At 39.1% G+C, this 26,620-nt stretch overlaps 1 protein-coding gene across 8 annotated transcripts in view; it reads left to right on the forward strand.

The window, feature by feature from the left end:
* nrxn2b (neurexin 2b) overlaps window positions 1–26,620 on the forward strand; it is a 1,142,582-nt gene that overhangs the window by 474,159 nt on the left and 641,803 nt on the right. For all 8 annotated transcript variants that reach the window (XM_055228872.1, XM_055228867.1, XM_055228869.1 and 5 more), the window contains 4 exons: window positions 1,558–1,999; window positions 8,220–8,603; window positions 14,229–14,432; window positions 19,864–19,890. In XM_055228872.1, the coding sequence (XP_055084847.1) occupies window positions 1,558–1,999; window positions 8,220–8,603; window positions 14,229–14,432; window positions 19,864–19,890 (1,057 nt within the window). The remainder of the gene's footprint in view (window positions 1–1,557; window positions 2,000–8,219; window positions 8,604–14,228; window positions 14,433–19,863; window positions 19,891–26,620) is intronic.

The raw sequence follows: 26,620 nt of genomic DNA on the forward strand, positions 1-26,620 counted from the left end.
TGCTTTTGTATTATAGAATTAATTTTTTTTATGATGAGACCAGCAATCTTGGACTTAAACAAGAGATAAAGAAGCGTTGCAAAACATTATTGGATACGTTGATATATTGAGGTATAGTTGGTATAAATGGTATATGGATAGATGCATATATATATATATATATATATATATATATATATATATATATATATATATATATATATATATATATATATATATATATATGCATCTATCCATAGATCAACTTGGCATGTTCGCATTTAAGATTATTATTATTAGTGTGTCAGCATTTATTATTATTATTATTATTGTTGTTGTTGTTTATTTACTCTTGTAGGTGTACAACCTGGTGAGGATCAGGCACTTCATTGTTTCCATGGGGATGTCAAAGCTTTGCATAGAATATTTCATAGTGTGATATTAAACTCATCTATCCTGCATAACTCCCATTATAGTTGTTTTTATTGCTTAAAGATACCTTGAAAAACATGCATTCATACTGTGAGTGGGGGTCACCTCTTCACAGATCTGACCAGTAACTTTGCTTATTGGTGCCACTTGCATTTATTCATACACATGCATAAGTTCAATGATATACTTTGGAACATTATAGGCCAAGGAGTAACATCTACATAAACATTACATGTGCCTTTAAAAAGGTGTTCCCTCATCAAAACCATGCCTGAAGAGGTTTTATATGTCATTTAAGCATGTTTGAGTAATCTAGAAATCTCTCTTCGGACCTATTTGAACCCTATTTGCATTTAGCAGTACAGATGAACCATCTCACACTCTGAGGACTTGAGGGACTGGCCTCCTGCTGTTGCCCAGTGTCAGGACTAAACATGGGCATTCAGCGTTTCAGTTTGATGCAACTAAAACCTGGAACAGTCTTCCTGAAGATGTGAGCCTCTACTTTGACTACTTTGTTTAAATCCAGGCTCAAAACACTTCTGTTTAGCTGTGCATATGACCGAAAGTTTTTTTTATTGTTCACTCTTCTCTTTTAATGTTAATTTTATGATGATTATTGTGATTATTTATGTTTTGATTTGTGTGATTTTAATGTCTTTCTTATTCTGTAAAGCACTTTGAATTACTTTGTGTAAAAATTGTGCTATACAAATAAACTTGCCTTGCCTTGCCAGTTCTCTCCAATCCTCAGCCCACAAGCCTGGTCACCCTTGCTCCTGCACAACAGTTGTTCATAAATATATAAAAGCATGATATAAAACAATACACTACAGCTTCACAAACCTGATTCAATGTGCATGGCGTGTGAGCACTACGAAAGAGTGACTTAGCAAAAACAAAACTAAACATGTTAATACGTTGTTTTCAGTGAATATGGCATTTTCAAAACAATAAAAGGTCATCTAAATATGCAATGTAACATGCAATTAATATCCCATAAAAGTGTAATATAACTTCTTTAAATGTATACACGATGACGCAAGTAGATGGATTAAAAATAGCTGAAAAGACTCCACCATCAAACAACCACCAAAATATATTTTCAATTCAGATTTCTAATTTATTATTTTTCTTCTGTTTCAGGTGGTGTACAAGAACAATGACTTCAAGCTGGAGCTCTCACGGCTCGCCATCGAGCGTGATCCTAAAATCACCCTGAATGGGGACTTGGTTTTCCGGTGTGAAGACGTAGCCGCTCTGGACCCTGTCACCTTTGAGACCCCCGAATCGTACATCTCCCTCCCTAAATGGAACACCAAGAAAACCGGATCCATCTCCTTCGACTTCCGGACCACCGAACCCAGCGGTCTTCTCTTGTTCAGCCATGGACGCCCACCTCAGGGTCCGAAAGAGCAGAAGCCCGGGAGAGAGTTGAAGACGGACTATTTTGCAATGGAGTTGTTGGATGGGTACCTTTACCTTCTGATAGACATGGGGTCGGGGAAAACCAAGCTCAAGGCCAGCAACAAGAAAGTCAATGATGGAGACTGGTGCCACGTGGATTTTCAGAGGGAAGGAAGGAAAGGTGAGTTGGTTGGAACTGTGGTTATGGGGACTTTCATGATAGCAAATACACCTATTAAAATTTAAAACCTTTTCTAGTAAGATTGGGCCAAATGGTGTTGCCAGAAATATTTTTCAGGAATATGGGATGCATTCTGTTTACAATTCCTCATGCTAATTGGCTAATCTGCCTTGTTAAAAGTGTTTTTTGTGATAGCTATATTGCTGATTGGCTGGCTTGATATGTGACAGTTGGGCATAATATTGTCAGATCAGGAAATATGTCTTACCAAATGAGTTGGTAATTACAGTAAATGAAGGGGCAGTTAAATGTTTTAGATTGGGTTTTTTTTTTTGTTTTTTTTGTTTTTTTATCCAGACACCATTATGGTATGAAACCACTGAGGAAAATGGTGTAATCCCTGTTATCCAGTTTGCAAAGCTTTAAATAGTAGTCATCCGGTCTAGGTTGGGAGTTTTTGTGCCTTTCATTCAAGAGACTTTACCAACTTTGGACACCTGATCACAGCCCAGTCACCATACCCTACAACAGTGTTTCTCAAACTGTGATATATGTACCGTTGGTGTAGCGAAAGAAAATTCTGTGAACTGAACAAAATTTTTAGAGGGAAGACATTTTGCGACTCTTCCAAGTCGCAAAATGTCTTCCCTATCAGCATCACTTATAATAGGATGCTGATAGGACACTGCCTTATATAGGCTATCCTATTGTTATCTTTGTTTTGATTTAGGTCTGTGCCATTGGTGGCACTTCAGGTTCTAATGCAGTTCAATAATTTGCAGCGTTTAGAGTCAGTTTAATCCATAGCTTTGTCTTCTCTCAATTAGTTTAGTCTTTTTAGTTTCACTATACCAATAGTCTTGGTTACATTAGACCTGACGTAAGTCAGGTATAGAACTACAAGTTACATTGCGTTGACCAAGTTACTATTTTGGTTATCAATATGGTTCTTTTTAAGATAGCAGGAATCATTCCTTCCACCATTGTTTGATTTGCTGGTCTGGTCTCAATCAGTTGCAATTCATACCTCTCACAGCTACGGACATAAACATTGCCTTGGCTATTGACCAAATAACACTCCATGAAACCAAAGCTATCTATTGACAATGACTGCATGCAAGCCCAAACATCTGCCTCTCTGCTCTGATGAATGATCCGTAGGTGTGGGCCCCCTCGGACATTCTATCTCTCCCCTAATGGCGTCTTATAATGAGTAAGGTGGTGTGAGCATATATGTGTGTGTGCGCGTGCGTGTGTGTGGGGGAGGGCGCACGTACCTGTTATCTCACGGCTGCTCCGGCTGTAATTGGCTTTTAATAGAGAATTAAGACGGGCTCGTTAATCACAGAAGAGAGAGAGAGAGTGGGGGGGATTAGGTTTCAGTTTCATTCTGCTCCCCTTCTCTTCCATTTAACTCATTACACACACATTAGAAGTCATTGTCATCTGCGCCCTTAGTTCTCCCTGTAAAGCGGTGTCCTTTACGTATCCAGTTAGCTTACGTATCAAAGCTCCAGCTCGCCATTGTTCTCAAAGCCTACTTGAAGTGTTTGATATTTGACAGCTGGGTAGGCTAATAGGGAAAAATAATCATGGTGTGATCAGCATTTTTAAGATTGAGATCACATGGCATCACAATATTCTAGAATAGCTACAGTTGAGCTGGAGGACAGGTAAGAATTCTACAGTGGGATTTGCTGTTTAACTGTCAGATTGCGGATTTGTTCACCTGGTTTATGTATAGCATCTCTGTAATTACTAGATTTATCCTCATGAAAGAAAAATTGACACAAAGTCCAACGTCTTTGATGTCAGCATAAATGAACAAAAAGGGATTTTTTTCATGCTATCAGAAAGTAGAGCTAAAAGATGCGATTGTTGCTAAAAGGACTTCAAATCACAAGGTAAGGTCCAATGCAAAAAGAAAATTGAATTCTGTCAACTGGAGTATTTAAGAGTAAATATGTTTTGTCACTCATCTATATAGCTTCTTCAGTTCTGAGAGGATTCTGATAAGTCACTGCTTTCTGGAGGGAGGAGTTAACTAAAACTGAAACTAACACCCTAGTTGTAAGTAGTATGTTATGAGTTAAGTCCATTGAACTACCCTAACTATCACACAAGAGTCACTTGAGTGATATTTTTGCATAATCGTTCATGCCCCTAATGAGTCATCTAACACCTATTAGATGATTACTTGTCACTTGTATACTCCCTAGTAAGAGTGATAGGTTGAATAGATCAATGATAGAACTTTAGTCAACGTCATGCATTTTACTATATTGAAGTGTATTTAGTTTCCAAAGTAAAATGTGAATCCAACTTTATACCTTTTAAAGGTGCTGTTCCAGTTTATTTTTACGGCCTTAATTACCGGAAAAACAGAACAACTCAATTTTAAACGATTTGCAGTGGTCCAGATTTATTACTCACTCGCCTTATACATTTCGAGCCTCGTCATTATTCACTGCGATGAGTTTATAAAACCTTTCACAACTTTTGAGAGGCCAGAGAGAAGTTTTGCCATCTCTGTAATTTAAGTGAACGTGCACTTCCTGATTATTGGACAGTAAAATGCTTTACAGGTAGATGGAGACAGTACACAGTGAACTTGTTTTGACCTCCTTATACAACATAACTGTACTGGGGCAAGACATATTTAGCTCAAATACATGGACAAAAATCTGGTACAGGCCCTTTAATTAGACCTAGTTTTGTCCTTTTACTGTCCTAGGATAATCTTCAGTAAATCCTCAGCTAGCCTAACTATCCATCCTTCCATCCATCCATTTTCTTCCGCTTATCCGGGGCCGGGTTGCAGGGGCACCAGTCTAAGCAGGGACTCCCAGACTTCCCTCACACCGGACACGTCCTCCAGCTCCTCCGGTGGGACCGGTGGGCGTTCCCAGGCCAGCCGAGAGACATAGTCCCTCCAGCGTGTCCTGCGTCTTCCCCGGGGCCTCCTCCCGGTGGGACATGCCCAGAACACCTCCCTTGGGAGGCGTCCAGGAGGGATCCTGAGCAGATGCCCGAGCCAACTCAACTGGTTCCTCTCGACGTGTAGGAGCAGCGGCTGTACTCCGAGCTCCTCCCGTGTGACCGAGCTCCTCACCCTATCCCTAAGGATGCACCCGGCCACCCAACGGAGGAAACCCATTTCAGCCACTTGTATCCGCGACCTTGTCCTTTCAGTCATTACCCAAAACTCATGACCATAGGTGAGGGTAGGAATGTAGATTGACCAGTAAATCAAGAGCTTTGCCTTTGGACTCAGCTCCTTCTTTATCACAATGGACCGATACAGCGACCGTATCACTGCAGACGCTGCACCAATCTGCCTGTCAATCTCACGCTCCTGTGGTTCCCAAACCAGACCCCCTCCGGCCCCTGGCTGCGCCTCGAAATTCTGTCCATAAATATAATGAACAGAACCGGTGACAAAGGGCAGCCCTGGCGGAGTCCAACATGCACCGGGAACAGGTCTGACTTACTGCCGGCAATGCGAACACAGCTCCTGCTCATACTCCCAGAGCACACCCCAAAGGACACCACGAGGGACACGGTCAAATGCCTTCTCCAGATCCACAAAACACATGTGGACTGGTTGGGCAAACTCCCATGAACCCTCGAGGACCCGATGGAGAGTATAGAGCTGGTCCAGTGTTTTGCGACCGGGACGAAAAACCACACTGCTCCTCCTGAATCCGAGGTTCAACTATCGGTCGGATTCTCCTCTCCAATACCCTGGAATAGACCTTACCGGGAAGGCTGAGGAGTGTGATTCTCCTGTAATTTGAACACACCCTCTGGTCCCCCTTCTTATACAGAGGGACCACCACCCCAGTCTGCCATTCCACAGGTACTGTCCCCAACCGCCATGTGATGTTGCAGAGACGCGTCAGACATTTCCACCAACAACATCCAGAGATTTGAGGTACTCAGGACGGATCTCGTCCACCCCCGGAGCCTTGCCACCAAGGAGCTTGCCAACCACCTCGGTGACTACAGCCAGGGTGATGGACAAGTCCGCCTCCTGGTCCTCAGTTTCTGCTTCCTCCTCGGAAGACGTGACAATGGGATTGAGGAGATCCTCAAAGTGTTCCTTCCACCGCCCGACAACATCCCCAGTCAAGGTCAGCAGCTCTCCACCCGCACTGTAAGCAGTGTTGGTGAAGCACTGCTTCCCCCTCCTGAGGCGTGGGATGGTTTGCCAGAATCTCTTTGAGACTGTCCGATAGTCCTCCGCCATGGCCTCCCCGAACTCCTCCCAACCCCGAGTTTTTGCCTCTGTGACTGCCCGAGCCGCGGAACGCTTGGCCCGCCGGTACTCATCAGCTGCCTCAGGAGTCCCACGAGCCAATAAGGCTTGATAGGACCCCTTTCTTCAGCCTGACGGCACCCCTTACTTCCGGTGTCCACCACCAGGTTTGGGGATTGCCGCCACGACAAGCACTGCAGACCTTACGACCACATCTACGAGCAGCCGCATCGACAATAAAGGTGGAGAACATGGCCCACTCAGAGTCCATGTCCCCAGCCTCCCCCAGGATCAGGGAGAAGCTCTCCCGGAGGTGTGAGTTGAAGACCCCTCTGACAGAGGGCTCCGCCAGACGTTCCCAGCAGACCCTCACAATGTGCTTAGGTTTGCCAGGTCTGTCCGGCTTCCTCCTCCGCCAGCAGATCCAACTCATCACCAGGTGTTGATCAGTTGACTGCTCAGCCCCTCTCTTCACCCGAGTGTCCAAGACACGCGGCCGGAGATCAGATGACACAACAACAAAGTCGATCATCGACCTCTGACCTAGAGTGTCCTGATGCCACGTGCACTGATGGACACCCTTGTGCTCGAACATGGTGTTTGTTATGGACAAACTCCACGGGAGGACGGCCCCACGTCGTTCCTTCGGGCTGGGCCCGGCCGGGCCCCGTGGGGAAAGGCCCGGCCACCAGGCACTTATCCTAACTATCCTAACCTATTCCCACCTTTTTTACACTTATATAGTGCTTTTGAACTAAAAGTAGCATTTCTTTTGGTGATACAGTTAAAATCAGAACTTTATATACGCTATATAAAAAGACACGCCCACTTTTTTTCTCACTGTCTGACAGGAACTCAGACTAAAATTTCCCTGTTTAGGTCAATTACAATTACCAAAATTATTTCTATTTGCTATTTGATTTTTCATTACTTTCTTCAAAGTCAGATGTTTGCCCTTAGACTTGGGTCATTCCTTTTTGGATAACCCTCCACAAGCTTCTCACAATAGTTGGCAGGAATTTTAGTACATTCTTCCTGACAGAACTGGTGTAACTGAGGCAAGTTTGTAGCCATGATCATTATAGCCAAACAGTTCAATTTTAGTTTTGTTAAACCACAGGACATGTTAAGGTAAAATTAAGGTCTTTGTTCCTGTGTGCATTTTCAAATTCTAATCTGGCTTTTTATGTTTTATTTCTGTATAATGTCTTCTTTCTGGCAAAGTGGCTTTTCAGCCCATGTCGGTACAGTACTCATTTCACTGTGAATAATGACACACTCTGACCACCTTCAGCCAACGTCTTCACAAGGTCTTTTGCTTTTGTTCTCGAATTGATATGCACATTTTGGACAAAAGCTTGTTCATCTCTGGGACATAAAACCTTTCTTTCTGAGCGGTATGATGGCTGGACATTCCCATGGTGGTTATACTTGCGTATAATAATTTGAACAGATGAACGTGGCACCTTCAGGCATCTGCAAATTGCACCAAAGGGTGAATCAGACTTGTATAATTCCAAAGTTCTCTTTCTGATATCTTTCTTTTCGTAGGGGTGACAGTAGCTCAGTTAATAGAGTGTTTGTCCACTAATTCAAATGCCACTGCTGTCAACCTAAAAAACATCATTGGTACAATGGTTAGATCTACTGACCGACAGCTTGGTGGTGCAATTCCAGCTCCCCTGTTGTCGTGTCCAAGATACTTAACCCTTTTCACCCCCAGGGTCTACATACAGTGGTGTATAAATGTGTGTGTGAATGGGTGAGAGGTTCCTTCATCTAAAGCGCTTTGAGTGCCCTGAAGGTGGGAAAGTGCTATGTGACCATTTACTAAATACAGGTAACAAGAAGGCCCTTTAATTAGACCTGGTTTAGTCTATTTAATGTTCTACGAGAATCATTAACAAATCATCAGCTATCCCATCTATCCTCACACTTTTTTTTTTTTTTTTTTCCGTGCAGGCTCTATCTCGGTCAACAGCCGCAACATGCCCTTTAGCTCCCCTGAGGGCAGTGAGATCCTGGACCTGGACAGCGACATGTACCTTGGGGGTTTGCCCGAAACCAAGTCGGACCTGATCCTCCCTCCCGAGGTGTGGACCGCCCTACTCAACTATGGCTATGTGGGCTGTGTGCGCGACCTCTTCATTGACGGGAAGAGCCGTGATGTGCGCCGTCTGGCTGAGATCCAGAGTGCCATGGGGGTCAGCAGCTTCTGTACGCGGGAGCTGCAAAAGAGGTGCAGCAGCGCTCCCTGTGGCAATGGAGGACTGTGCAAGGAGGGCTGGAATCGCTACATCTGTGACTGCATTGGCACAGGCTACTTGGGGACCAACTGTGAGATAGGTAAGTTGTGACTTTTTGGTTTTAGTTTTAGAAGAGGATTTTTCAGACAGCAAAGTGAAAATGGTGTGGACCGAACAATCACAGCTAATCAGCCACTTTATTATCTGTGCCAGATATCCTGCTTTAACAATGTAATCATTGGTGGAATATAACAAAGTAAAAGTAATAAAGTATTTTTAAAGTGGACACTTTTACTTTTACCCCACTACATTTGTGAGCAGGTATCTGTACTGTGTACTGAAAAGTTGTTAAAAGTTATTGTATGAGACCTGCTGAAAAGGCTAAGGGGTTTATTTAATTTTTTTTACACATTTGTAGAATGTGTAAAAAACCTAAGGAAAAAAAATGAATTAAATTGTTTCTGCTGAACAAATTTCATTACAAATCTGTATCAAAATCAATAAATTTAAAGTCTTATTAGATCTCAAAATTTGCACGAAATACTTTTACTTTTTCCTCTTTTTTTTTAAATTAATACATTAGTACTTTTACTTAAGTACTTACCTTTTTTTTTTTTTCATGTAACTCTTTTACTTGAGTATTTTTTGCTCCGCTATCTGTACTTTCATTTAAGTAACAAAATTGAGTATTTCTTCCACCACTGAATATACTCTTAAGGTTAAAACATTTAATCATAACAATAACAACCTACTGACTGGGTCATTAAAGTAATTTATACAAGTCTGGACTAAACGGTTACAGTGACGTGTATGGAGATAGACAGATGTTGTATGACCCACTGCCAACAATATTGGTGTTATGAATTGACTAAACTGTAGTCCAGTTTAGAATTTTTTAAAAATAATGCATTAATACATTCCAAACTGTTTTGTCAGGCATTGGGCTTGCTTGAATAGTAGTTTACTGTTCAGAATGAAATCGGCTTATAATATTTAAACTGCAATTGTATAAACGTTTACATTTTGGCTGTCTATAATTTACACCTATGTGATATTTAACACATGGCAAAATGTTTTTCACAAAAAATATTCTCCCAACAACTTATAGATAGACTTTTAAAATCACATTTCACCAAACCAGAGCAAAACAAAACAAGTGCATGAGTTAGCTCTGAACACACGCTAATGTACAAAGGAGCTGCCTTGCAAACATGTGCATTGGGACCTACTTGCATGGAGAAAATGGCTCCCCAGTCAGGTACATATATGCAGTGTCCAGTATATGGGCTCATAGACATAGAATGGGAGGACAGGGTGGAGATGTGTCTGGCAGGTTTGGATTGGTGATGCATTCAGGCCTAGCTTAGGCATCTGTGCCATTCTGTTCAAGCCAGGTGGTCTAGGGCCCTACTGAGAGAAGGTGGAGCTAGTTGACTACGGTGGGTAGAGCTGCAATAAATAAATAAATACATTAATATGGGTCATTAGTGTTGTTGCTCTTTGAAATAAAAAATAAATAAATGAAAAAGTGCTCCAAATGATTACTTCAGTAACCAAAACATTTATCATGGGAACCACAACTGTACAACAGGAACCAAGTTACAAAGTGAGATATTTTTCATTGCTATAGGGATAAAAGATCAAATAAAAATACATAAATAAAACAAAAATAAGTAATTTAACACACAAACAAGCTTTGAAAACAGTTATCAAAAGTCACTGAATATCCTCATTACACCTTTGATAAATACACCATATACTTTGCATGAATAACTTAACTATTTCTCAACTGAGAGTATTACTACTCCTAATACAGCTTCTCATAATGCCAATACTATTATAGGTATGGTGTTACTCATTAGACAAATAATGTATTCAAAAAGAAACTAGTAAATACTAATTCCTATAATAGAATATATAATAGAATAATAACCTATTCTAGTTGACACAGCGGACTTCCAAATTAGCTCTGGTTCTTTTTTAATTTATTTATTTTTTTGTTGTTGTTATTTTTTGTAATGAGAGGGTTAATGATGCAGATAGCTGGATTTAGAACAGGACAGAGATGAAATGTCTTAATCCTTCATAAGATGATGGTCGAGTAGAACTGCTCTAAGGGGACTGGAGGTATGGGGGAACTCGCAGTACTGTTCTGTCATCTAGTGGATATTTTGGGTACTACAAGGAAAAATAAGGGGCACTTGTTTCACTTAGCAGCTTTTATGTACATAGATTTATTTATTTACTACATATATTTAAGTAGTAGGAAATTATGCTGTTTCATTTATTTTTCTTAAGATAAGCAGATGATGTTTTGGCTATTATAGTGCTTTTGAACACTGAAAATCACATTTATGTTGGTGATTTATACATTTAATTTCTACACTTTGTTTTGAGATATGCCTTAAAATGTAATCAATTTGGAGAAGTAACTAGATACAGAGTGAATACTAATTATGTATTCCGGTACAGTAACTCGGTATTCAATAATTTCCTAAAATCAAAGGAATACATTGCAGTACCTGATCATGCAAGTTAGGCGGCAAACTGCTTGGAATTAGAGAGGAAAAATAGCAAACACAGCTCTTGTGGTGCATACATGTGTGACTTTTCCATCTAAAACCAATAATAAATAAATTCATAACAAATGGTGGAATGAAACATAAAGCTATTTTAATACAATGTTATGCTTTACCCTATAATTTAAATGCAAATCAATTTGAAAGTATTCATAATACAGTACTCATGATTGGACCATGAGTAGATTGAAATGTGTTGGCCTCCACTAATAAAGGAATGTTTATGTGTGTGTGTGTGTGTGTGTGTGTGTGTGTCTGTGTTGGTTGTGGAAAACCACCTCTGAGGTAAGGTACTTGCACAAGTGACCATCAAATGTGGCATATACCAGGAGACGCACTGTCCCCACTGCTGTTCTGCATAGGTCTGGACCTCCCCAGCCAAATCATCGACAAAACTGGCTATGGATACCGACTCAGGAATGGGGCCACCATCAGTCACCTCCTCTACATGGATTGCATCAAGCTGTACGCTAAGAATGACCGAGACATGATGTATGGTAACAAAGAGAGGGAAGGTAGTCCACACATAAGGGATTTCACTCCCAGAAGGAACAATGGCAGATATTGAGGACAGTTACAAGTACCTTGCTATCCCACAAGCAAATGGCAACCTTGAAGAGGAAACAAGCAAAGCAGCCATGGCCAAATAAGTCCGAGTAAAGCAAGTACTAAGAAGTCAGCTCAATGGCAAGAACAAGACCCAGGAAATAAACAGCTACGCCCTGCCAGCAATCAGACATTCAGCAGGAATCATAAGCTGGCCAAAGGAGGAGATACAGACCATAGATGTTAAAACCAGACCATGACTGGCGTGTTCCATTCCAAATCCAGCAACCTGACACTGTACGGGACCCATAAGAAGCGAGACTGAGGACAAGTGAGTGTGAGAGGCACTGTCCAGGATGAAACATCCAAGATCCAGAAATACATCAAGGACAAGGCCCCCACAGATGGCGTGCTCAGCAAATGTCAGTGGAGTGCAGAGGAGTTGCTGGGGGTACCATCATGGGAGGACAAGGCCCTCCATGGGATTTACCATCGGAGCATAATTGAAGTGGCTGATATCAAGAAATCCTACCAATGGCTTGAGAGAGCTGGACTGAAGGACAGTAGAGAGACACTCATTCTGGCTGCACAGGAGCAAGCCTTGAGCACTAGAGCAATAGAGGCCCAGATCTACCACACCAGACAAAACCCAAGGTGAAGGCTGTGCAAAGAGGCCCCTGAGCCAATATCCTCCTCCTTTAATCATGGAAAATTGCATGGATGGCGTAGGCTTGCACAGGCTCATACTGCTAACCACAAGGAGGGGTGCCTCAGGAGGAATAGTGCCTTAGAGATATCACAAGTTTACTCAAACATGCCTGGATGACATATAAAATTTCCTCAGACATGTTTTTTGATGAGGAAACAATGTTGTAATATGGTAGAAGGCTCCAAAAAGTCTATTTTGTGTAACACCCCCTCTTAAGTGTTACAAAATGCCATTATTTTATTTAAGTGTAAGTTTATTTACTTAAGTGTTACAAAATACTATTATTTTATATTTTAATGCAGGTAGTGCCATTCTGATAGTACTATGTCCTTTCCTAATTGTTTCATTGTCTTCAAAAACAAAATAAATTTGTTGAACAATATAGTGAAAACCACAATATATTCAACCCTTCTCCCTTCTGGCTACAGTATTGCACATCTCATTTGTCTTAAAAAATGGCCTGAGATGACAGTTGTGAGTGCTGTAGTGTACATTTTAAATGTCAACAACACTTTCACCACTCTGCTCCTCCATATAGAAGACCTTTTGAATATTTTTGAGAGATGTTCTTGAATGCTCTCCAAATCTTAAACAATAAAGTACATATCGACCCACATTGCATAGTCTTAACCTGAGGCAACTGTCTGTTATGTAGCTATTTATGGTTAGCCAATTCGTCACGTCTCTAGTGCAAAATGTCTCATATGCTGGAAATTGTTTGGAGTCTTGTAAAGGAATATAATTTATTTGCAAATGAATGCAGTCCGCCCACCACCAAACATAATGCATCAGTCGAAATCATAGAAGGTAATTTGTGATGAGAAAAAACAGGTGTGCGATTTACAGTGGGCTGAAGTCACAAATGATTACATAGTGATTAAGTTTTACAAATGCTGACTTTAGATGGAAAGTTTACATGAAACATATCTATATCAAGTAACTGCAAAATCCCCGTTATCCAAGTCTGATCCATAGCAAAAGAAAAAGAAAATCTGTCGACTGGACATTTCAGATTACTGTTGGCCACTGCCTTATATCTGAAGGAAGGAGCTAGCTACACTGAAACTCAAAACACTCATTGTTTACAGTTTCTGTTTGTAGGCTTGGTCTACCCTATGTGTGCACTGTGCCTGAGTCCTACTGAGTCATTCAAATTCATTCAAGTGATTTCTCTTATATTAGCATCCTGGCTAGCCATATTGTTTTCTTTGTTCTCTTTGTTTTGTTTTGGGCATCCAAAGCTCAGAACCACCAGAATTCATTCACTGAGGTGCAGAGGCTGCACTAGCACTGATTAATGTTCGGCTGCAAGTGCTAGTTAAGGTAGTTAAGATTCAGATCAGAGAGACCCATAGGTTTAAGCCCACTGGATTTAGATATTCAAAATGGCAAAGATAAATAGGTCTTATGTGAAACTGTGGAAAATTATAGTTAAAGGAACAACATTTCTGTGGAAACAAGCAGGAAGAGACTCTCTTCCATGGCAAATAAGAGTCAGGTTTATGGAGATGCAAGGCCACTCAAGAACATATGTTTTTCATTGTAATACATAACATGAATGAAAGAAGCATGCTTTTATCATAGGCTATTTTTGGCTAATGGGTTAGATACAGTTCCTTGGCAAGTACAAGGGCAGTTTCACTCTAAACTGTATCACTCTGTGTGGACTTATTCAGCATAGTATAAATCCTAGTGCCCTAAGTCATTACCATCAAAGTGAAAATGGCTTCTGGATGTGAGCCAAAACATCTTGATTGCAAATCAGTGTCCAGATGACCATCGTTGAAACCTTTTCTACACTGTCATCTTAATTATAAATATTCTGTACTCTTTTTTTGGAAATTTGTTGACCTATTATTCTCTCCCTAAACTCATTCTTTGTCTTCTGCAGAGGCCACGGTGTTGAGCTACGATGGCAGCATGTACCTGAAGATTATCGTGCCAGTGACCATGCACACGGAGGCGGAGGACGTAGCTCTGCGGTTCATGTCCCAGCGGGCATACGGTCTCCTGATGGCCACCACATCCAAAGAGTCAGCCGACACACTGAGGCTCGAGTTGGACGGAGGGAGGGTCAAGTTGACAGTCAATCTGGGTAGGACCACCATAGAAACTGATCTATGGTTATGTTATGAGATGTGGCGTATTTTCTGTTCAATCATCTACTCATCAACGTCTCTCTTCTGATCTGTTCTTGAACTTGTTTGGGTTTATTTGGAAAGCATGGCCAGTTTGTTGATGAACTTGGTTTTAGGTTTGGTGTATATTAAGAAGACTTATGATGTCTGTTTTCAATACTTTAAGCTCAATAAGACTAATTGCAGGAACTTACTTTTTAATTGGGTGACAAATAAATAATTTTAAATAATAATTATACATATTTATGTTATATCTATTAAAATGGTTATTTACCCCTAATATACTGGTAGATAATATACTTGGTCACCTGGAGTGACCAATTGGATTTCAGGAGTGGCCTTTGCCACTCCTGAAACACACTCTATAGAAACACCCCTGCTTGGATTAAAACTGTCATTATCAAATTCATCCAGGTGTAATACAGAACTGTTTTGGCAATGTATGTCCCTGGTATTATAATGCACAATTTAATACTATATGTGAGGTTATAGCTCTGTTTCAGATTTCAAGACATAACAACACTCAAAGAATAATGTCCTCAACAAACTGATAACATGGGCACAATAGGCTTCTGCACATTCTTTCATTTAAGCCAGTTCTCTCTCTCTCTTCCACCTCTGTGCTGTACTACCATATCCCTGACCCATTCCAAAAAGCTCCATCGAAAACTACCAGGCCAGATTTCCGAGCCTTGCCCCACAAACCTGTCTCCACGTGGGCTACTCTCTTCCCACTCCCCCTCCTTTGCCATTTCCCACTGGAGCAGAATTAGCCAGGAGGTCACCATAATCCATTTTGGGAATTCCGATTACAGATGAGTGTTTGCGCAAGGACAGACAAATGAAATCTCTCACAAGATGGATCATTTTCCTGCAATAAGTGTCTGAGAAATCTTTGAGTTCATTAACTTTTCATGACTGATAAATGGCAATGACTTTCCTGCTTGCTCCAGATACTCCAATTTGTGAAACCTTGAAGGAATTATGCGATGGAGTGAGAAGATAAATGTGTGATCCGAATTTCGGTTTTAGACCACCGGAGACAGGGAGGCTAACTGATTTACTTATGCTGCTGACATTCCAGGAACATGATTCGTGACTGTTGTTGCAAAGAATTGGTCACCTTATTATGATGTCATTGGACTATGACACACTTTGTTATACTATATATTGTTTGTGTATTGTACATTTGTAATTGGTTAGATTTTAAGGGGGAAAAAACAGAATACCAAAAATCTCACGATACAACCAATGGAGACATATCCCCCCCAAAACAGACAGTTATACAGTTATACCCATTATATTGATAAAAAAAAAAACACGTGCTTTGGAATTTCATGTCCAGAATTCCACTAATATCAGAATACAAGTGATTTAGGATTAAATAGCTCACCTTTGCAGCTCAACAGATTCAGGCTTAAATGTTTTATATTACACTAAATGGAATCTTGTGAGCTCTAATCCATGTTAGAATGTTGTAACCTCCTTAAAAACATACCGAGATTGTGTTTCATTCACACGTTTGATTAGTCTTTATTATTAGTCTGTTTACATCTCCAAAGCTCAAAATGATGTGTTCCACCTTGTAATTTCATGTGGGGGTGGTTTTCAAGTTATCAGCTATCTTTTACCTTTAGTTCAATAGAGACTGGCAATTCCAAGACTGAAATCATCCAGATAACTTTAATGAAAGTGTCTGGAGTTTTAAAACACAGAGGACCACTTTCTGTACTACTACATGACATCACAACATGGAACAGAGTGTTTTCTATTTGAGAGAACAACTTGGTATGTTGGGTTTGGGTGTGTTAAACATATGTGATTGAAACTCCAGATATGTTTTTGATGAGGAAACAACATTATAATATAGATCAGAAAATAAAACAAACAAACAAAAAAAACGTTAATGCAGAATCAGTTACATAAGTCTATAACTTGGCAATTTGCCACACCACAAAGTGAAGTATTCTACAAATAAAATAACTGTATAGTATTTTAATTAATTTGACATTTAATAGGTTGTTAATTTTATTTTCCAATTTGAATAAGAGTGACTGCTAGCTTTGAGACACAGTGAGCTAGATAGTGTTCCTATCCTGCATTCCAACTATGATTAGTGTTTCTCAAAAAAAGTGTCAGTGGAGGAACTTTAAACCTGATACTCAAGTGCTTCAGAAGTCCAAATATTGCAAACATCTAGTATAAACTAATGATATAATAATAAGGTGACCATTCATTCAAGCAAATTCTACAATATCCAATCAAATTATGTATCTGCAATGCCAACAACACATGGATATCAGAATGCACATTGGGGCAAGAGGGGTAATAAGATATATATTCTTACCTTTTCCTGGCTAATGCTCTATGATGGAACTTTTCATCCCTTCAATGGCTTGTATGTCTGCGGCCCTTGGATCGGACAGTCAGAGAGACCAGCTCACCCAAATCCCATGTTTTTGAATGGGCCTTAACTTGAAACAGTTTTTAAAAATTCTTCGCTAGGAATTTGTTAGCAGCCATTATCGTTATCGACATCACTAAAAGTGCTGCTAATACATCCCAGGATTGATCAGTTGACCAAATCTTTGAGTAACAGCCACTTCCTAGTGTTGTAGCATTCCTAATGACAAGTGACAAGATAATTTTTCATCATTTGAAGAATAATTAGCATGCGTTTTAGTTTTCAGCGCAATGTAATTACTAAAGAGAAATTTTGTTAAGGAGTGATGCTGGTCCCTGGTTGTTTGTGTCCACTATTCTGTCGTGGTTGACGGCTCCAGTCCACAGCACAGCCACTTTGCTACATGCATATGAAGTCTGCAGTCACAAGGGGGCAGGAGGCAGTGGTTCTCATGTTTATCATGATTTTAAATTTTTGTCATTAGATGGAGGTACTGAAAAGCTGTTGGTGATAAAGAGTTAGCTAACTTTATAAAAATGTACATGTAATGTGGAATTTTTAGACAAGGTAATCTAAGCTAGAATGATTTTGCAAAGAAATATCTGCAGTGATTTCACATAAGAAAATATAATATGACTTGCAATACATGAAATACCATAGCGATAATAGCATGATACTGATAATGTAATAAGTGTAGCATTGCAAAAGGTAACTGCACTACTTTTTCTTTGTACTACTTACAAAAAAATGTAAAAAATTGAATATCAAATATAGATTTTTTGTTAAAGAACTCAGTACAATAGCACCATATTTTAGCCACCCCCCCTAAACAGTAATACAGAAAAGAAAAAAAAAAAAAAAAACTTTCAAACTCTAAAATGCATCAGTATGTACAATATAAGTCATACTTTATTGCATATATAAATTGATAAATTGATACATTTCAGTACAGTAATACTACCAACTCCATAGAAAATAACATAACAAAGAGAACCACTGTTTCCGAATGTGTCCGAATTTGACTTTGCCATTCAGTCACGCTTTATAGTCCGGATCAATTATAGCAGATAGAATATGATCTGCAAAAGTAAATATGACCATCTTATATAGTGTTATTACCTATATATGACTTGTGTGCACCAGGCTGGAGGTGGCTGGGTTTTGCTGACCACCCTTTTTCAATGTAATTTTCACTGTGAGCTTTTTCATGCTCTGAGAACTGCAGAAGGCAAGTGGAACTCAAAATGTTGAGCATATACAGTATATCTACAGTATATAATAACAGAATAAATATTAGACAGTGCATCTGGTGCTACTTTCATTTGATATACTTGAACTAAAACGTATAATCTCGCATGTAATATATTTGTTATTGGTGATAAATGAAGTTGGGAGAATTTAAGAGGCAAGCAGATGGAAGCTAAATTTCTGAGGGTGAGTGATAAAACTTAGCTAGATAAAACTTGAACATGACATACAATAATAATGAAAAAAAACAAAAAAACAACAACAACTCACCTAGTGCATGCTGCTGCAGAGAAAATGTCAGTTCACAGTTTATTCACTGTGCCAAATTTGCATACATTTTCCAAAACAATATAGTAGAACTGGATTAACTAATATTTCAAATTCACTGCTCTAGGATAGTTACAATTTGAAGAGGCTATTTTACAAAGTCCATATAACAGTTTTGATTCTACTCATACATCATAATCACAACACAGTTATATTCACAAATTTGCTCAAAACATCTCAGTTTTTTTTTCTAGTGTGAGAATCTCTGTTATGTTTATAATGAGTACTATCGTTGCTGAGGGCAACAGACATGAGAGAAAGACATTGCAAATTAGCCTTGGTTATAAATGTTGTAGTATGCTACACAATCAACACACTAAAATCAATCAATAAATAAATGAATAAATAAGCTTATAGAGTATTTTTCTAACTATTAACCACAAATAAATAAATAATATACTTATAAATACCTATAAATACATGCATTATTTGCACTTAACTTAAAAACACTAAAGACTAAAAAACTAAAACACTGGAAACATAAATTAAACAAAATCAAATGAAGAGTTCAATTGCAAAACATATATCCTTGCTTTGGAAAAAAGGCTTTTTTTTTTTTTTCTTTACCATTTTCCATAGAAATGTTATCGATGGCAGTAATGTATAGTTGGATTTTTTCAAGGAGAAATGGAAGGATGGTGGTCCTCCAACCCAATGGTTGGAAGATCGATTCCCACTTGGACCAAATTCTGTCATTGTGTCCTTGGCAAGAAACTTCACTTGCATTGCCTTGTATGAAAATGGTGTGTGCATGAGTGACTGGTGGTCATTTGCAGAGCTGATGGTACAGATTGGCAGCCTCTCTACTGTCAGTCTGTCCCAGCTGTTGCTACAATGGTATCTTATCACCACCGAGTGTATAGTGAATGAATAATGAGTACAGCCACCTAAAGCACATTACAAGTGCAAGGCATTATTATTATTATTTAGATTGCAATAAAATACATTTGGATTAAAAAAAAATATATATATAAATCTATACGAAGAGTAAACAGCAAGCCTTCCAATCACTTTTTAAAATGGCATTGACCTGTTTTTTGTTTTGTTTTTTTTGCAAGTGAACTCTTCAAATTATTATTTTTTAAAGACTTATCATCCAATAGCAACAACCTTAATATACTTCAAACTGTGTATTATTATACTGACAATCATAGGCATAGCGTGCCTTGCCTTCTGCTGTGCTCTGAAAGGACATGCACACATATTGACACATTTAGCTTCAGTCTGAAAGGGTGGTCATGACTAGGAGCCTGTCCCCGGATGGTGGCCCAGAGCATTGCTTGGTTGTCTGCAGAATGTTCTTTGAAGGATGTAAAATGTTTTTTTTTTCACTCTCTCTCTTTCTCTCTCTCTTTCTTTCTCTTCTTCCTCTTTTGGTTTGATCTCATTTCGCTCTCTCTCTCCGCCAGATTGTATCAGGATAGACTGTAGCCTCAGTAAGTTCTCCTATGCATTTTTATGACTCTAATGTACCTGTCGTTCTTGTGCTGCTTTGATAAAGTGGTCCTTTTCGGGAAGTTTTATGACATTTTCCGCCAAATCATTCCACTCTCCTTACATCCATCTTTCCGTGTCTTGTCTCCGGTGAGTTCGTGCAGAGTCACTTCAGGCTGTGCAGTATATTGGAAATGCTCATGTTCTAAATACATGTGATAGAGGTGTTCCGTTCAAGCATTATTACAAATTATTTTTAGGCAAACATGTGAAAGGCCAAATACATACACGTTAAAAACTACAATAAATCTAAATGGTAGTAATAGTAACCTGTTTAGCAGGATATATTCAGCATGATATAATTTCTTAGTTATTTTACTAGATTGCATTTTGAAGGCTTTACATGTTTTTTACTTAACTTAGCTTAAAGTTATGCCGAAAAATAAACTAAAAATAAAAGCATGCTCACTCTGACATGCCCACTGACAGTGCTCCTCACTGTCAGTGGGCTATAATATGGGCTTGGCTATAATCTTTATCTCAAGGAAGAATGATCCAAAGTGTGGTTTTAATCTTAATCTATTTCTGTGGGATCATTCAGGTGAAAAGATACATTCCGTACCTTTTAAATAGCTGCCATCATCACTGTTGGTTCGCTCTGTAGTGCAGACAACTTGAACATATTCAAATGATACAATGCAAGGTATAAACATAATTCCACTGAAGATTAACATTTACAAAAATTGAAATTGCATGTGAAACATAAATATTAACTTGATCTTTTCCAGATACAATTTTGAAATAATATTTGAACTCTTTAAGTTAAACACTCAAAAGGTCTGTAGGGCTGTTTAAAGAAGTTATTGGTTGACTAAAGACATGTTCAGTATATTAATAATTCGACTTAAAAAAGGGGCATGGTTCTGACAAAAGATGATGATTACAATTTAGCACAAAAACTACAATATACACAAAGAAGTTAGTCAAGAAAAAGAAAAAAAAAAAGTTTTTATTTTAATAGATTATTTTTTTCAGACCAAGATTTTGTTTGTTTTTATACCTGACAGTTTCAATTGCTCAGTACAGTAGTGGTCTTCCTCAGAGTGTCGCTTGATGCTGCTGTAATGTGTCCAGTCAGCTGATTTAAACAGGACTGCAGATGACGTCGTTGTCCTGCCTCCAACGGTAGGAAGACAGCACCATCTGCAGTCCAGCTTCTTCAGGACAGTATGCCAGATGTGTGAGAATAAAAAGGCCCCCTCGTACCGGTTTAAAGTCCCAAACACATCACAGCAACATTATATGGCCACTCTGAGGAAGACCACTAGTGAGCAGATGAAACTGCCAGATATGAAAACAAACTAAACCTTGGTCTGAAAAAAAAAAAAAAGAAAGAAATCCATTCAAATAAATGATCAGGGATCAGGACACCAGATTAACTTCATTTGGGGGGAGGGGGGCTCTGTGAAAAATTCACAGAGCAAATTTGGCATTGGTGGCAGGATCTTCTATCATTCTCTCCTTTATGCTTTCCATTTCCACCCCTACCTTATTTTTTCCCCCCTTCACATAACCCAGTCCATTCATTTTCCTTTCAACCATTATTTTAAAACTCTTTCCCGAAAAGGACGGCTTGACACTCCCATGTCGAAATGCTACCATCCTCTTTTATAAAATGTTGATTCGCGGCTCTTTTCAAATGCATAACCAGGTGGTGTCTGTTTTCTATGCGGGACAAACTCTAAGCTTTGGCCCCTAGAAAGCTAATTGCGTATCTGCTGAGAGACGCTATACCACCTGGTGCGTGCTTGTTTAGCCAGCGAGCTAATGTTTTCCTACCCCATGCTGACAGAATGATAGCAAACGGTTATTTCTAAGGCGGCCGCTGACAATTGGACGAGCAGGCCACAGGTAAGTGCTGGCAGGAGCGGTGACAGAATACAGGGGAAATGCATGTTTGTGACCGTAGGTTTCATTGGAATGGGGACTGGGTTTGGGCAACTTTTAGCAGCTCAAAATAATTATTTTAGATATTCTGTATGAGGAAATGCAACAGACTAAAGCAACATAAAGGAGTATTTCTAGTAATCATTTTGTTTTAATTAACATTACATAACATTCATGTTTCAGACTGAAGTTTGCATTGATCTTCTATGCACCACACATGTACAAACATGGATTTCAAACCATCAACCTTCGAATCAGAGGACGAACACTCTACCAGCTGAGATACTAACACATTTGTAGTTAATTTATCTTATTTACAATTCTATTCAAATGTTTGTGATTAATCATGTGGTGGGAAAATGCTTCACCGACTTCACAACAAAAAGGGCCTCTGTGAATATGCTGCGTTGGTTTTATCAAGCGTGTCAATATTGTCACCATAGCATTTCAATACACTTATTTCCAGCATTACTTAAAATAAAGTAGACCTTTTATTTTCCACTGTAAGAGATATGCTTTTGCAATGATAATTTCATAATCAGTGGTGGAATGTAAGAAAGTAAAAGCAGTAAAATACTATACCTAAGTACAAATTTTAGGTATCTGTACTTTACTTAAGTAAATTTTAAAGTGGATACCTTTTAGTTTTACTTCACTATATGTGAGAGAAGGTATCTGTACTTTCTACAGCAATTTTGAACTCGATTGAAAAGGTTTTTTTGTTTTTTTTATTACTGTTTGAGACCAGCTGAAAAGTGTTAGGGATTTATGTTTAACATGTTCATAGTTTAAACAAACAAATAAAAATAGCTAAGATTAAAAAAAAAAAAATGGATGGATGTCTTTAATGGATAATGGTGAAATGGTAATATTTATAAAGCAAATGAGTAAAGCACATATTATACATGTTGTGTGTCGAATTACATTTAAATAAATTTAAATTAAAAATATTAATTTAAAGGCATACAAGAATTCATGACAAATACTACTACATGCACTAATGCTACAAGTAATATTTTATTATGTTTATAAGATGTGTGGTACGTGATGTTGCACTATGTATCTTTTCTTGTTTCAGGCTGTCCAACTTCTAGTCTCCATGGAGCTATCATTGCTTTGCTTGGAGGTTTCCACCAGATGTCATTAAACTTATCAATTGGGCATTTAGACAATGACAGGTGATTTTACTGATAAAAATAAATTTGTTGAAAAAAATCAGACTCGCCTCTCCACAAATGTGGCTTGTAACTTGCTTAACGCCGTACTGTGGAACATTCCAGGCAAAGCAAAAAATCTGTGACCTGTCTGTCATTGAGGCTCTTTACAAATGTAGACTTTTAAACAGACCCCTCAGACCATGTTCAAACTTCTCCTATCTGGAAAAAGATATTGCTCCATTAAATGCAGTGGTAGAAGTACTCAATATTGCTACAAATGTAAGAGCAAAAAAATTCTAAAGTAAAAGTAGAAGTATCACATGAAAAAATATATCTAAGTAAAATTACTGTACCCATTTAAAAATGCACTTAAGAGTAAAACAAAGTATTTTGCGCAAGCTTCAGATGTAGGGATACTGATAAAGGTTTGTGCTGTATTTTGTAACAGAATCAATCAAATCTATAGTTTTTTTGTTTGTTTGTTTCTGTCTTTCATTCGCATATTTCTGTTTGCTGAAATTATGAGTGTGTTAAACATAAACCACATAGCTTTTTCTGTAGGTCTCGAGCATTATTAAAAAATAGTCCTGTTCACAAATATAGTTCACAAATGTTATGAAGTAAAAGTAAAAGTAAAGTTTGTTTATTTCATAGCGTTAATGTGTTGTCTGTAATTCAATCTCATGTTTGCAAATGTGTTTTTTTCACTACAAATGACAAATAAATTAACCTTAGCAGGTTGACCAGAAACGTTACACAGTGTACCTTTAATAGATGAGAACATTGTGAGAGGATATTTCCAAGTAACCATTTTGAAGTTATTGTAACACATGCAACGATCTTCCCTATACCATCCCTGTACATCACATCTGAATCTAAAATGGCTCCTCAAAATGCAAATCACAGACACATATGCATTATGTGTGGGTGTACTAGTTCCTCTTTTCTCCCCTGATCTGTCTTAAAAGCACTTGTACCCTACTTATGGAGAGCAGCCTCAACTTCAAAGCCCTGGTGCTGGAAGAGGGCTCGGCTATGGCAAATTACTCAGACTGTGCTGGGGAGAGGTTGTGACGCACGTTCAAAATAGAGTGGGTGTAATGTTGCAGTTTGGCCACCAGATGTCACAAATGCGCTTTAGGTTTGTCGTGGGAAAAACTGCAGCAGAGAGGAGGAGGATGTTTGTAACCTTGTGTATGAAGTCATAGCAGATGAAGTGCGGAAGGGTGTGCATGGGGAATGCAAAATTTTGAATCAAATGTTATATTTGTTTTGTTAGACGTGCATTCAATATTTTTATTAGTAAATTCTATCATTTTTCAAGTACTGTTTAAGAATTGGGGAGTGGCTGTTACTAATCTAAGTTATGTCATTTCAAAAATATAACATTTTATGACTTCAGGATTGCTTCCAATTCATTCTTGTCTATTAAAATTATAATCTAAATCCACTTTATTCTGGAAGTTGTTGTTGGCACCACCATCGTCATTTGGGCTGCATTATTTTGTGTGAGGATGCTGATCTTGACAGCAAATAAGTTCTATTCGGACTACAGAGCCATTTTAAAGCCTCCTAGAGGATCTGTGTAAACCCTCAGTCGTCCAGGTCTGATCCATGACGAAGTTTAAATCTGTCAACTGGACAAATCATTGTAAGAGTGAAGATGTTTCGCTTGCTCATCCAAGCCGCTTCTTCAGTTCTGGTCAGATTGCTGGTGGCCACTGCCTTATATCTATCTGAAGGGAGGGGCTAACTACACTGAAACTGTAAACATCTATTGTCTCCAGTTTCATCTGAAACTACCCTATTTAGCCCTTAACGACCCTGCTATTGTTCTTATTGTTCTGGGTCTGAGGATAGACTTATAGATGGGCCCGATTCCTGTTTATTGAAGGATTCTTTTTCCTAACAAAAATAGCTTATTTAACTCCCCTCTCAAACCTTTTCTTTTCTCTGGCTAAGATATGATCTTCACTATCTTCAAAGGAGTGGTTAGTGGCTTTGAGATGGAGATGTACGGCGGACTGGGGTCCAGAGAAACTCTCACGCCGGTGTTGGTACATCCTCTTATGGAGTAGCTGTTTAGTTTCTCCAATAAAATGCTCACTGCACTCTTCACTACACTGAATGGAGTAGACTATATTACTTTGTTTATAGCTTGGGGTTTTGTCCTTAGGGCAAACCAGTTTTTGTCTTAAAGTGTTTGTAGGTTTGAAAAAGACAGCTGTGTAAGGGATGGTAACACCTTTCCTTCTAGGTTCAGATTCTCTGTTGTCCTTTTTTTTTTTTAGCTCTCTTAGATATATTGAAGGCCCACTTTGGATATCCACAAGCAGAGAGGGCTTTCTCCACATGTTGCTCCTCCTTCACTTTTCCCTCTGTGTTAGTGGGCACCACTTGAGCTCTGTGTTGTAGCGTACGGATCACTCCGAGTTTGTGCTGCAGTGGATGGTGTGAATCAAACAGCAGGTACTGGCCAGTGTGTGTGGACTTCCCGCTCTCGACATAAACATCATTGGTTGAGTGGTCAGATCTACTGATCCATAGGTTGGCGGTGCGATTCTAGCTCACACAGATGAATGCTGTTGTTGTGTCCTTGGGCAAGACACTTAACCCACCTTGCCCTCAGTGTCTGCATACACTGGTGTATGAATGTGTGTGTGAATGGGTGAGTGGTTCCTTGTTGTAAAGCTCTTTGAGCACCTTGAAGGTGGAAAAGCGCTATAGAAAAATGTGACCATTTACCATTTACCATATGAAGACTTGTACCTGGAGTCGCTGGTCCTCTCCGATAGTTAGTGCACAATCTAAGAAGGCCAGTTTGTTCTCCTTGGCTTCTTCCCGTATAAACTTGATGTTTGGATCCACTACATTAATATGCGCGGTAAAGGGCTCCAGATCTTGAAATTTGATTTTAGTCCAGTTGTCATCCACATATCGATACCAATATGTGGGTGGAGTGCCTGGAAATTAGGCCAGTGCCTCCTGTTCAAATTGTTCCATGTATAAGTTAGCCATAATAGGAGAGACTGGTGAGCCCATGGCACAGCCATGGATTTGCCTGTAGAAGTTTCCTCTAAACTGGAAATATGTGGTATTAAGACAAATTTCCAGCAGTTTGCAGATTTGGTCCGGTGTCAGTTTTGTTCTCTCTTTTAGCTTAGTATCCAGCAGTAGCCATCTGGATCAAATTGGAGATACTTGATTTTGCTCACAAATTCTGCTGTGTTCTCAACATGGTGCTCCGTGCTGCCCACCAGAGGAGCTAGGATGGCCTTCAAATGTTTGGCCACATTGTATGTGATAGAATCAACACTACATACAATGGTTCTGAGGGGTACTCCTTCTATGTGGATCTTTGTGAGGCCATAGATACAAGGAATGGAATCACCAGGATAAAGTCTGTAATACAGCTGTGTATCAGTGACTTCCTCCTTCTCCAGCTTCTGTAAGCAGTCTATGATTTTCTTCTTGTAGGGTCTCATTTCAGCAATCTGCTATCTCCCAGAGAATCGATGCATTGTTGACTTGTTAGTGCACATTATATTTTCAAGGTGAACTTTTCTCAAATTTTACATTGAAATGAATGGGGTTCCGCTTAACCGAAAGTTTAGTTGCATTTAGGGGC

The sequence above is a fragment of the Periophthalmus magnuspinnatus genome, chromosome 18, assembly GCF_009829125.3.
Source record: "Periophthalmus magnuspinnatus isolate fPerMag1 chromosome 18, fPerMag1.2.pri, whole genome shotgun sequence".
In the NCBI taxonomy this organism is placed as follows: domain Eukaryota; kingdom Metazoa; phylum Chordata; class Actinopteri; order Gobiiformes; family Gobiidae; genus Periophthalmus; species Periophthalmus magnuspinnatus.